The 12,054-nt window shown below is 50.7% G+C and overlaps 1 protein-coding gene across 1 annotated transcript in view; it reads left to right on the top strand.

The window, feature by feature from the left end:
- Positions 1-12,054, top strand: part of Ccpg1 (cell cycle progression 1) — a 31,844-nt gene that overhangs the window by 19,091 nt on the left and 699 nt on the right. Inside the window, 5 exon segments of the mRNA XM_013510264.1 lie at positions 4,953-5,201; positions 7,025-7,146; positions 8,511-9,898; positions 11,921-11,974; positions 11,976-12,053. Coding sequence (XP_013365718.1) covers positions 4,953-5,201; positions 7,025-7,146; positions 8,511-9,898; positions 11,921-11,974; positions 11,976-12,053 — 1,891 coding nt within the window.

Here is a 12,054-nt window from a genome sequence, read left to right on the forward strand (position 1 = left end):
TGTGCTGGGATACAGGGCTGGGTGCCGGCCTGGAGTGTGGTGTGTTGCAAGCAGGGTCGTCAGGGGAGGGGCCCCACTGCCAACAGACACACAGAGGCTGCTGTGGGCTTGCAGGACCTTGGTCATGTGTGGTCCACGTCTGACCAAGCTGTCAAGCTGCGCAGCTTGTGGCTGTACACGGTCAGGGGCCAGTTTTTGTTCTGGTTTGCTAATCTCCTGCTCCTGTTGCTTAGTCACTTGGTTTTACCTTTTCTTCCTCATCCGTACAGGATTCCAGCCTCTTGTCTCCTTGGCTCACTTCTTACAGTAGCGTGGTTGGTAGCCAGGTGCTGCCTGCCACCCCCAGGACCAGTGTCTGCCTGTGGAAGGCCAAGCAGGCAGCTGAGAGAAGCGTGCGTTACGACTGTGTATTATATATTGGCACAGGTTACAGTGTGAAGCTTTTTTTTAATCCTTTTTTTTTATGATACGTGAGGACCTTTTCAAAACAGACATTATGATTCTATGTCTTTTTTTTTTTTTCCTTTTAGGTACTAGGAATCAAACTCAGGACCTTGTGCTTGCCAGGCAGGCACTTGTGCCGCTGAGCTATATCCCCAGCCCCCGAAACTTTTTTTTTAAAATATAAAATACCTTATGAGTGCTTCGAATAGACATCAACATTTTCACGTCAGGTGTTTGCCTGCTTACAGATGCTGTAAGATAACATCAGAAATAGAAACCTAGGCTGGGGATATAGCTCAGCAGCATAAGCGCCTGCCTGGCAAGCGCAAGATCCTGAGTTCAAGTCCCGGTTCCAAAAGAAAGAAATAGAAACCTATGTGAACTTCGGTGTAAACACAAAAGTCCACAACAGAAATAATCTTAGCTTCAATTATCACACGCATGGCCGTCTTTATATATGGAACCCGTACGTTCCATGCACAAGTATTGCTTACACGGATATCACATGTTTTGCTTTCTTGTCCTTTCCTGATGGGTACAGTTGACGTCTTTTTGTTTTCCTGTTGGCACAGTAGGTCTTTGTGGTGCTGCCCCTGCCTGTTCACCTGTCAGCTCCCCAGTGTGCTCCAGTTTTTTTGCATGGTTCCCCGGGCAGAGACATTTGGTTTTTCCTCTGCTGTAAATGATCTTGAATTCCAGTCCTGATCTTCTAAGAAAATTTCTCCATATTTTGTACTTGGTATTTTCTTTGTAAACTATCAAACGATGTCACATAAGTTGAGGGCTGAGTAAAACACAACCATTGGTCAGCACTGTGTTCTAAGTGACATCGTAGCTGCTGCAAATTCGTCAAAATCATCTACTTCACCTTTGGTTTTGTAGAAAATTGCCATCTCAGCCTTCTGTTTCGTTGAGGTTTCCCTATCAGTGTTTCCGTCTTGGTACAATGTTGACATCCACAGTACCAGTTTTCTTTGCCCTATATGAGGCCAACACAAAAGATGTACTTCACAGTACATCTTATTAAATCCAAAGATTGTACTATACAGTTCCACGTTTTGAAATGGCAGCATTTCACTTGGAATCCCCGCTTTGTCTCGGCATGCAGCTCCTGTGCTGCTCACCCTGCGCTCTGTCAGCGAGTGAGTGTCAGTTGGAAACCGGTGACGCGCTGCCACAGTCCAGTTAGTTTGGGTGATGCGCGTCTGCCCACAGCATCCTTCAGTTTATTACTGTACAGATAAGGACCTGGGGGCTGAGCTCCGGGGTAAATTTCTACATTGAAAGCATAGTGAGCCTTTGCATTGACGAGAGCATACATTTTTATGCCATGTTTTGAAGGTTTTCAGGGAATACACTGCCTAAAGGTACAGCAAAAATAAAATGCTGCAAGATGTTCATCAATAGTATTCAGATGGTGTGTAAATTGTTTGCCAATGACCCACAAATCTTTTAAAGCATGAGTGGATAGCAGCCAGATTATCAGTTTTTTGTTTTTTCTTGGCTGGTGTTTTTTTGAGACAGGGTTTCACTATGCAGTTCAGGCTGAGCTCACTTTTGTAGCCCAGGCTGGTCTTGAACTCACAACAGTCCTCCTGTCTGAGCCTCCCAAGTGCTGGGACTACAGGCATGTGCCACCACACCTGGCCAAGGTTTTTTTTTGTAGCGGGAATTGAACTCATGACCTGGCACTTGCCAGGCAGGCACTGTGCCACTGAGCTAAATCCCCTGCCGGTGGTTTTATTAAATCTCAGGTAATTTTGAAGGAAAACGAATCACCTCAGTGTCATCCTTAGTCTACAAACCTCAGGCCTATGATCTTAGCATGAAAAAGCCCTGCCACTGGGCGTGGTTCTGCACGCCCAGAACCCCAGCACCGGGGAGGCTGTGGTTTGAGGCCAGCCTGAACTGCATAGCGAGACCCTGTCTCAAAAAAGACCAAAAAAAAAAAAAGGGAAAAGCCCTGCTAAGTTCAGCAGACCTGTGAATGCTTTCAGTTCAGCTAATGAGGTATCATCATAAACACATTTTTGAGTATGGCTACTGTATTTCAGTGTTTGTGTATCTCATAACATCTTGGAGCATTCTGTCTGTTACAAGTAATTTCCAACAGTGAGTGGCAGTGCTGGCGTTCTGTCCAATAGGTTTCACCCCTGCCAACATTAGATCGTTCTGTTTGGTGGCCATTTTGTACCATTTGTTCTATGTATTTATTTATTTAAAAGGGGGGAGAGTTTTATTTAGCTCAGTTTGTCGAGGTTTCAGTCCATAGCTGGCGGGCTGCAAGGCAGGGTGGCTTCATGGCGGAGGCACAACAGCTCGCGGGGCAGTGGAAGGCAGCAAAGGTGGCGAGAGACAGACAGAGGCACAGGGACCCATTTCTGCTAGTTAAATGTGCACTCATATTGCGTCTTCCTGTCGTCTGAATTGGTCTGTGTTCCCTCTGTCGGTTGGTTCTCGCTCCATGTCACTGTCACGGGAACTGTGGCTCACATGGCCAGCATCAAAGACGCCATCTTCATCCATGCATGAATGATCCGATGGCTTCCTTCCGGCCTCCTCCAGAGCTTGTAAATCTGGTTTTTCCTGTGCCGTCGTACTGCGTTGGGCTACTTGTGTTGCTGCTTCGCCTCTCTGCACCCCTTGCTGCTCGTCTGCCAAGTGGGTGAACGCACAGACGCACTTGGCTTTCCCGAGGCACTGCTGCGTGTCACACGCACATCCCACGTGTGGTAAAGTGCTTGCCCACACGGCAGAGTGGTGTGGGTGTGGGCTACTCCCTGAGATGCTGGGGCAAAAAAATGAAGAAACATTACTTGTCATGAATGTCAAAATAATTTTACTCAGTGAGAAGGACCAGATGCATTCCCCAAAAAACAAGCTAGAAACTGTATTTGACCAAGCTGTTTTTCTTTCAAGTATCTTCTTGAAAAGGCAGAAAAATGGGAATGAACTGCTGATCCATGTTCCAAAAGGATGAGAAAGGTGGATGGAACTGTGATCCCAGTGCTTAGCAAGCTGAAGCAGGAAGGTCACGATTTCAGACTAGGTTCTATGGCAAGATCTATACTTCTGCTTTATTTTTTGCTTGAAGACATTATAATCTGTGCAGTTACAAGACGTTTTGTGGAGGTCTCAGTCCTTCGCTGGCTCCAAGGCAAAGTGTCACATGGTAGAGGGGCAAACCCTTCAGAGTGGCGGAAGACCCCTCCGCAGAAGCAGCCAGAGGAGAGCAGAGAGCCCGTGTGAAGCTCTAAATGAGTGTTTTCAGGTGTTTACACTTTTACTCCTTATAATGAAGCTTTACACATCTTTTTCCTGTCTGCACAAAAGCAGGGTGGTGGGAGAAGCTGTGGAAGGTGCCTGCGTGCGTGAGGGTGTGGGATGCCCGGCCAAGATCCCCAGCTGCCGCCGCCGGCCGAGAGGCCCTACCAGGTGCTGTGGCTCGGCTGCACGAGGGTGCCTGGTTGCTGTGTGTGCTGAGCTGAGCGCCTCCGCCCTCCAGGGGTGCCGGGTGCTTCCGGAGGTCGGTGAAACGCTAGTGGAGCGTTGCATGTCCCTGCTTGCCTTGGGACCCCAGGACGGACTGTGCCACAAAGGTTGGAGGTCAGGTGTTTCAGCTATGTGGGGACGCTGAGGAAGGTGGCAGTGTCAGCTAGACAGTGCGCTGATAAGGGTCAGGCTGGCTTTGAGACTGTCTGGTGAGGACGTGCATGCGAGTGCCTTGAAAACCAACGAATTGTGATGTGTGGTTTGCTTCTGCCTTGGTGTAGCTCTGTGTCAGAAAGTCTAACTGCTGCACTCCATCCGAGCACGACAGCCTGCGGATGACGCGATGCTTTAAGGCCTCCTTTCTCTTTGAGAAGTGCAGCCTCATGCCTGAGGTGATGCTGTCTGGGAAAGTTAGTGACCAGGAGCGGCCAGCTAAGTATGCCGGCAGAGGCGCATGACTGCCCCGGGGGCGGGAACAGCCCAGCACACGCTACCCTGTGCCGGGGTGGAGTGCTGGGAGCCAGTGCCCCGTGTGTGGCCTGGGCCCTCCCTTGCGCCAGCTGTGCCGGAGCTCGGCTTGCGCCCGCTCGCTTCCTACCGGGAGAGCATCTCCTACAGAGCTTGGAAAGACATCTCCAGCTGATGTTTCGGGGTGTTGCCTGGGGCTGAGTTTTGGCGGTTGTCTTTCCCCATTTGCTTTTCTCTGCTGCAGTTTTCCAAGAGGAGCCGCAGCAGGCATGGCCACGCGCCCTGCTGCGGAGCGGGGCAGAGGGAAGGGGTGGAAGGGCGGCGCCGGCCTGGCCCGGGTCAGCCCACAGTGCTGCTCTGCTGCTCCCGGCGGGGCGGCCGGACGGCTCTCCTCTCCCTGGATGAGCTGCCCCACGGCCTTCGCCTTCTGCGCCCGCCTGCCGCCCGGTGCGCGGTGCTGTGTGTGGCGAGCTCCCCTCCCGGCCGGGGAGGCGGGAGGCGGCCTGCTGTCTGAGTGCCTAAGTGTCGGCGTCTCTCTTCTAAAGCAGCACTGTCGGCTCAGCACAGCGAGGAGAGATCCAGCAGCGAGCAGGACGAGCCGGGGCAGCAGCGCAGCCCTGCCCTTCGCCGGCGCCGGGCCCGGAGGAGGGCGGCGGCCCTGGCCGCGGAGTGGGAAGAGCGCGACCCGGGGCCCTGGGCAGAGCCGCCCAGGCGCCAGTGCGGCCGCGGCCTCGGCGCGTGCATGGCGCTCGCCCTGGTGGTGGTGGCCGTCAGCGTGGGCCTCGGACGTTTCTACGGTGAGTGCGGGCGGCTGCGGGGGTGCTCGGTGCCCGCCCGGGGGGCACGGGGCCTTGCGCCCTGCGTGTGTCTCGGTCTTATGGTTTGGAACATGGCAGTGCTGCTGCTGTCTCATAAAACTTGAGCGAGGCAGGAGGTATTAGAGCCAGTGAGAAGCCGGCCCACAGACCCGGACGCCCAGTCCTGGGGAGGCCGAGGCAGGAGAGGGTGAGCCCGCAGCCCCGGCATCACCAACACAACTAAAAACAGGAGTGGAGAGGCTCTGGCCGTGCTGTGATAGAACGACTTGGACTTGGAGGAGACAGCAGCAGTGGAGATGGCTGGGAAGTGGCTGGGAGACGTGAGGGCATCTCCGCAAGCCCAGCTCGCACTGAGGGCCAGGACGACAGTGTCTGGGGCCGGGGCTGCTGGGCTTGCAGGCCGGAACTTGCTTCTGGGCGCTCAGGCTTTTGGGAGCTGACGGACTTCCAGGATGTGGGGTTACTGGGGCTTTTCCAGGACGCTATAGACGGGAGGCCCGCCGGATTTCCTCTGCCCTAGTTTATTCTGCAGTGGCTTGTGCGCTCCACTGTGGTTTTTCCCTCCCAGAGAAGCCCTGGGCCGAGGCTGGCGGCAGCCGGAGTCCTCCTGGGACTGAGTGTCCTCTCTCCAGGAAGGACCGCAGGAAGGACCCTCAGTGATCACAGACGTGGCTGGGCCAGAGCTGGTGCCCAAGTGACGCCGTGGTCACACACACACATGCACGCACACACACACGGCAGTGACCCAGAGAGCAGAAGCCTGCCAAGCATTGCCTGGCATAAGCCCTGCGCCCCGCTACCCCCGCACCCCGCTATGAGGTTATTTCCAGCGGGTGCCGTGTGCTTTCGCAAAGTTAAGAGGTTTTCTGTTCCTCTAGGAATTAGAAGCAAGTTTAGGTAGATAGTTTTGATATTTCTTGAAATGCTTGCCATAAGATAATTTAAAGAAAAGAAATGAATCCTTATGCAGAATTTCATACTTGTTAACTGGTGTTTGGAATGTCTTAACAAGGTAAGTTTGAAAAGGTTAGATGATTTGAAAAAGTTAGAAAATAATTTTTGTAGCAGTAAGGGCGGAAAAACAAAGCCATTCTATCACTCTTTCCTTTTAAAATTTGTGCATGGTGTTGTGAGCACTCCATAGATGCAACATTAAGGTTGCTGAATGTGTTTTGCTGCTTTGGACTTAGTGGATTTTTTATTCTACATGAAGCATGTAGCAGCGTGTCTTGCAAAATAACCCGTATTTTAAGGTGAGAGATCTAGAACTCTTCATCATCTCTGGGTAAGAGCGGTGGCGCTCCAGTAGCCTTAAACCATTATGGGGTCATATCAGAATGGGCTGTGAGCCAGGCATGGTGATGCACAGCAAACCTAACACTTGGGAGGCTGAGGCAGGAAGATCACCGTGAGTTCAAGACCAGCCTGGACTGTATAATGAGACCCTGTCTCCATAAAAAAGAAAGCCAAAAACCAAACCAAATGAAAATTTCCTTTTTGTTTGTGTAATATGGGCAGGCCTGCTTGTCATCAGCAAAAAGACAATAAACTACTTAAAGGTGTTTGGATGTATGCTAACAAAAAGTATATAAATTAACCTAGTGGACCTGATTTGTATTGTGATTAACACCCACTATCATTTGATGAATGACACTATGAGTTTTCACTTACTTTTTAAACAGTGAAATAGATATTCTGAAGAAAAGATCCAGATTAAGAAATTAGATAACATGTAGATGAAATGTGTTACACGTATTCTAAAATACTGGTAATCATAATATAGTATAAAATTTTCTTTTTAGGCACAATTCAGAGTCAGAGGCAGCAACAATTAGGCCAAAAGACACCTGAGGTTGCAGCGAATGACATGAAGAGGTACCTGCACAAGCATCCCCAGGAGCTGGAGCCCCCTCTGGATGCCAGGGTGCGTACCACTGACAAACCCCGAGGCAGCCGGTGGCAGCAGCTGCGCTGCTGTGAGACAGGTGTAACTCAGTAGTAATAAACACAACAGCCGAGCTGCCTTACTGCGACCAGGTCACTACATGAGGAGTTGTGTGAGGTGTGTATGTTACAGTATTCAGAACAAAGAAACGGGCAAAGGAAACGCCCACTTGTTGCTCGTTCAGAGAGCAGGCCTTCGTCCTAATCTGAGCTGGCGCTAACCCGGCAGGCCATTCAACGAGGAGTATCTGTATTTGAGTCCTTAACTGTATCCTAGGCAGTGTAATGGAGTGATAGTGAACAGTTTAAATCTGACATTTGAATTATATGTACACATCCATACTGACACATGTGCACACAAACACATTTTTATCATTAATATTTGCACAGAACTAAGAAAAACATTTTTTAGGAGTTGGGGCCTAACAACTCCAGGAGCCTCCCAGGCTGGTGGAAGGGGCCAGGCCGCACAGCCTGTGTTTTGTTAGTTCTGATCAAAGGCAGTGTGTCTTCCCTCCTACAGCAGAGCGCACTGGCCTGCCGCAGCAGCTGCTCAGGGTCAGGAGCAGCGTGGCAGCCGTGGCCGGCTGGTTCTTCCTGGGACCGGCTCTGGGGAGGGGTTGGCGGCTGTTTCCTCTCCATCCTCCACATCCCTCACAGGCTCAGGGTCGTTACTTCTTGGAAAGACGAAATTCTCTTTCATATCCAGACTGCCTTTCGAGGAGTCCTGCTGAAGATAGTTGTCAGCAGTCACTTGCCCGTGTGTATCAGAGGGTGTCACTTCGTCACCTTGGCTCTAGTTCTGTAGGATGACGCTGGCTTTGAGGAAACTAGTCTTGGGAGTCCATTCTTTTCTCCATGCCCAGCCTCTGAGAGTGCTTCTGATGGAGCTGCTGGGAGACCACTGGGGCCTCCTCATCCTCTCAGCTTTGAGAGTCATGTGCTTGCCGAGGAGGCTTCCATAGCGGCTGCGGCCGTGCGCACCACACCCCCGTCACTGTCTCTCGTGTTGCTGGGTGGAGCCCAGGGCTTCACATTTGGTTAGGCAGGCACCGAAGCACTGAGCGACACCCAGTCTTGCCCTTTTACAGTGCTGTCAGAGCTGAACCAGCAGGGTTAGCTAGCTAACTTGTCTTTGAATTCTTCCCAGGCTTCATTTGATGTAGTTGTCTGCCCTGCATTTTCCTACATACGAAACTTACGTTTTTGAATTTTTGCACCATTGAAAATAATACCCAAGGGATACTGCCTGTAGAAATAAAGCCAGTAAAGTTTGTGAGGCATTAATTTCTTACTGATTTAAACTCAGGTTTTGAATTCTTGACATTTCTCTTTCAATTACAGCCTTTGAAAGAAATGCTTAGACAGTATCGGCTCCTGACTACAGCAGAGAAAAAGTCCCTTGAAATCGGAAAAAAGAGGCTTGCTACCCAGAATTACCACTTACGAGGATCTCTGGAGAAGAGAGCGCGTGCCATGGGCTCACTCCAAGAGGAGGTACAGAAGCTGCGAGAACAGGTTCGAATACTGGAAGAGGAAGGTACAGGTCCTGAGTTAATCCTAGAAAATCAGAAGCTCAAGCAGTATTTAGAGGATGCAAAGCAGAAGGGACACTGGCTCCTTAGTCAAAGGGAGAGTCTGCTGGCAGAAACACAGGTGCTGCGGAGTGAGCTGGAGAGAGCACAGAAAGTAGCGGCATCTCTGCGGAAGGAAATTCTGCAGCGCCAGCCTGGTCAGTGGCAGGCCCAGCCAGGTTCTCCCCAGGAGGAGGAGGTGGCGTTGTTACGGGAAAGGGTCTCGGAGCTGGAGCAGAAGCTGAGCTTCGAGCAGCAGCGCTCTTACCTGTGGGAAAGACTGTATATCGAAGCCAAAGACCAGCATGGAAAGCCAGACGCTGGGAAGCAGAAGGCGAGCAGAGGACACCACAGGGCGAAGAGTAAGTCAAAGGAAACATTGCTGGGGACGGTTAAGGAAACCTTTGATGCCATGAAGAATTCTACCAAGGAGTTCGTGAGGCATCATAAAGAAAAAATTAAGCAGGCTAAAGAAGCTGTGAAGGAAAATCTGAAGAAGTTCTCCGAGTCAGTTAAATCTACATTCCGACATTTTAAAGACACCACCAAGACTATCTTCGACAAACAGGGCAATAAAAGATTTGGGGCTACAAAAGAAACAGGGACTGAAAAAAAAAAACCAGTTTTTAGTGATTGTTCACATCCACAGTGTAAGGCACCTTCCCCAAACCACAAGCCCCGCGGCCCTAGCACGCAGAGGGACCAGCGGAGAGGACAGCCAGCTCGCCAGCAAGAGGCCAGAAGAGCCCCGTCCATCTACGAGGGCAGCACTGCCTACGGCTGGCAGGGACACTGTCGGTCTTCCAGAGAGGCTGCTGGTCACACGTTTGAAAGCGCTCAGCAAGAGTCCTTCAGCCCTTGTAATACGGTGGTGAATCCCGTACTGATAGGTGAATTTAGGCAAGTGATTAGAACATACTTACTGAAAGAGCTGGGTACTTTTCACCACTGGGAAGAACTCAATGAATTCATCAACCAGTTCGTCGTAAATAATCTTTTCTCAAACCATCGGAAGATCTTTGCAGACTTCGTTAACGACGTTAAAGAGTACCTTAAAAGCATGAAGGAGTACCAGGCAGAGAGTGGCACGTTCGAGAAGTTGGACGGGTACATATGCAGACACGTGGCTGGCAGCTCCCCGGCTCCGCACAGACCCAGGTCGGTGTACATAGAGCCGCGTCTTTATAACAGCTTCTAGCCCTGGCTGTTGGGTAGTAGCTTTGCCACTGATGGGCATTTGGGAAGGTTACCGCTGTGAGACAGACAAGCTTTATTATCCCGAGAGCTTAGAATACATTGAAAGCTATAATTTTAAAATTACAACTATTTCGAATAGTTTCATACATCATCATCACTGTTGAAAATGATTATCTGAAAAATCAGTTAAAAGTATACAAATCCCATTTTTGCTGATTTTGTTTCCTTTTGCTGTAATTTATAAGAAAAGATGATTGCCTTACCTGGCATTATCTCCTGACCCCTTACCTGTGTGCTCAGGTGTGGGCAATGCAGTTTACTCTGAAGCCACAGGAACTCGGTTATCACCTTGCTGCTCACCCGCTGCCTCACGCACCCCACAGCCCAGGTCGTCCTTAGCGCCTCCTACCGCACTGTTGTTGGGGAGGGCAGTGGAACGAGCAGAAACTCCAGGTGCCTGGTGCATCCACTTTGTACCCACTGCTTATCAGCTTGTTATTCGTAACATGGAACTGTCCCTATATTTAGGTATTAGCGTCACTTCTTACCTTTAAGATAATCTGTATATTTACGAATAAATGCAGCGTGTCTAAACGGATGAGACCGGTTCTGGTGTCTTTGGTCACTGAGCAGCTACGTGATGCCATTTTGGCAGAGTGCTGGGGATGGAAGGACAGTATTCAAGGTGGCTGCAGGCCGTCTGCATGGAATGTGTGGTGAGGGAGGCGGCCCTGGACTCCGCGTGGGTTCACAGAGCTTTTGAGAGACAAGCGAGAATGAGCTCCACAGACAGGGCATTCACAAAGGCCGGGTAGTCCCAGGCGAGCCCAGAAGATTCAGGTCTTGAAGGTTTGAAGGGCCTCACCCCACACTGAGGACGGACCACCCATGGTGGGGCTGGGATGCTAAAGCCCCTTGGTGCTGGCACAGCCAACGGGTCCAGGGCAGAGCGAAGCCAGGTCGGTAGGGCAGTGTCGGGAGCTGAGGGCTCTGAGCTAGGACAGCAGGTGGAAGGGAGACGGGTGTGAGTCTGTGGGACCCCGAAGGAGCAGAGCTGTGACCGGAGAGGAGCGGTTTCCAGGAGGGCCCCCTGCTGCGCAGCGGCGGCGTCAGGCAGCGCGTGGAGCTGGAGGCGAGGTTACCTCTGGAGGCACCTGTGGCTTCACGCAGCACGTTGCGCAGAGGCCATGCTGACTTCTCCAAGGCCAAGTGAAGGCTCAGCACGGAGAGGTGCTTCTGGGCTTGGGAACCGAGGGGCCGTGATGGCCATCTGATGTTCGCACGTGACTGGAAGCCTGGTCAAGGCTGGGGCAAGCAGTGTAGACCCTGTGCGAGGAGGGAGAGCGGGGCCTGGTTTTGTGAGAGGTGGATTTCCGCCCAAGTAAAGCCGGTGGGAGCGGGTGTGTGTGATGGAAGGAAAACAAGGACAGCACATCCCGTTACTGTACTGTCACGTTTCCGTTCCTTGAGCACTGTGGCTCCCTCTTGCCAGCAGTGGTATTTGTCCTTTGCTCTTTTGTTGAGACAGCGTCTCACTATATAGTTTAGTCTGGCTTTGAATTCATGGTGATCCTCCTGCTTCAGCCTCCCAAGTGCTGGGATTACAGGTGTGCACATCTATGCCTGGCTCTGTCTTTTGCTTTTTTTGAGAATAGGGCTTACTATGAACTTAAGCGTGGCACTGAATTATGTAGCCCAGGCTGGCTCTAAAACTTAAGAATCCTCCTGCCCCAGCCACCTAGTATAGGTATGCACTACCAAGCGCAGCTATTTTTTTTTTTTTCTGTATATAGGGTTAAAAAAAGTGTAATACTCACTTGCATTTACCCCTTTTTGGTGCCTGTAATTAGGATTACACTTTTATAAACATCTTTTGACAGTGTCAAGATAGTAGATTAGTGCAAACAAGCATTAAAGTTGTTTTTACCTTACTTTAAATAAGCTGAACTCTAACATAGATGAAAATGTGTTTGCTACTTTCAGTCAACCTGATAAAAAGCAACGTATGGTAAATGTTGAAAACTCCAGACATCAAAAGCGAGCAGAAGCACCTTCAGCCGCAGCCTTGTGACAGGGAAGGTAAATGGCATAATAAATATGGTTGTACTGATGGAAGA

The sequence above is a fragment of the Chinchilla lanigera genome, unplaced genomic scaffold (assembly GCF_000276665.1).
Source record: "Chinchilla lanigera isolate Chin_1 unplaced genomic scaffold, ChiLan1.0 scaffold00008, whole genome shotgun sequence".
NCBI lineage: Eukaryota > Metazoa > Chordata > Mammalia > Rodentia > Chinchillidae > Chinchilla > Chinchilla lanigera.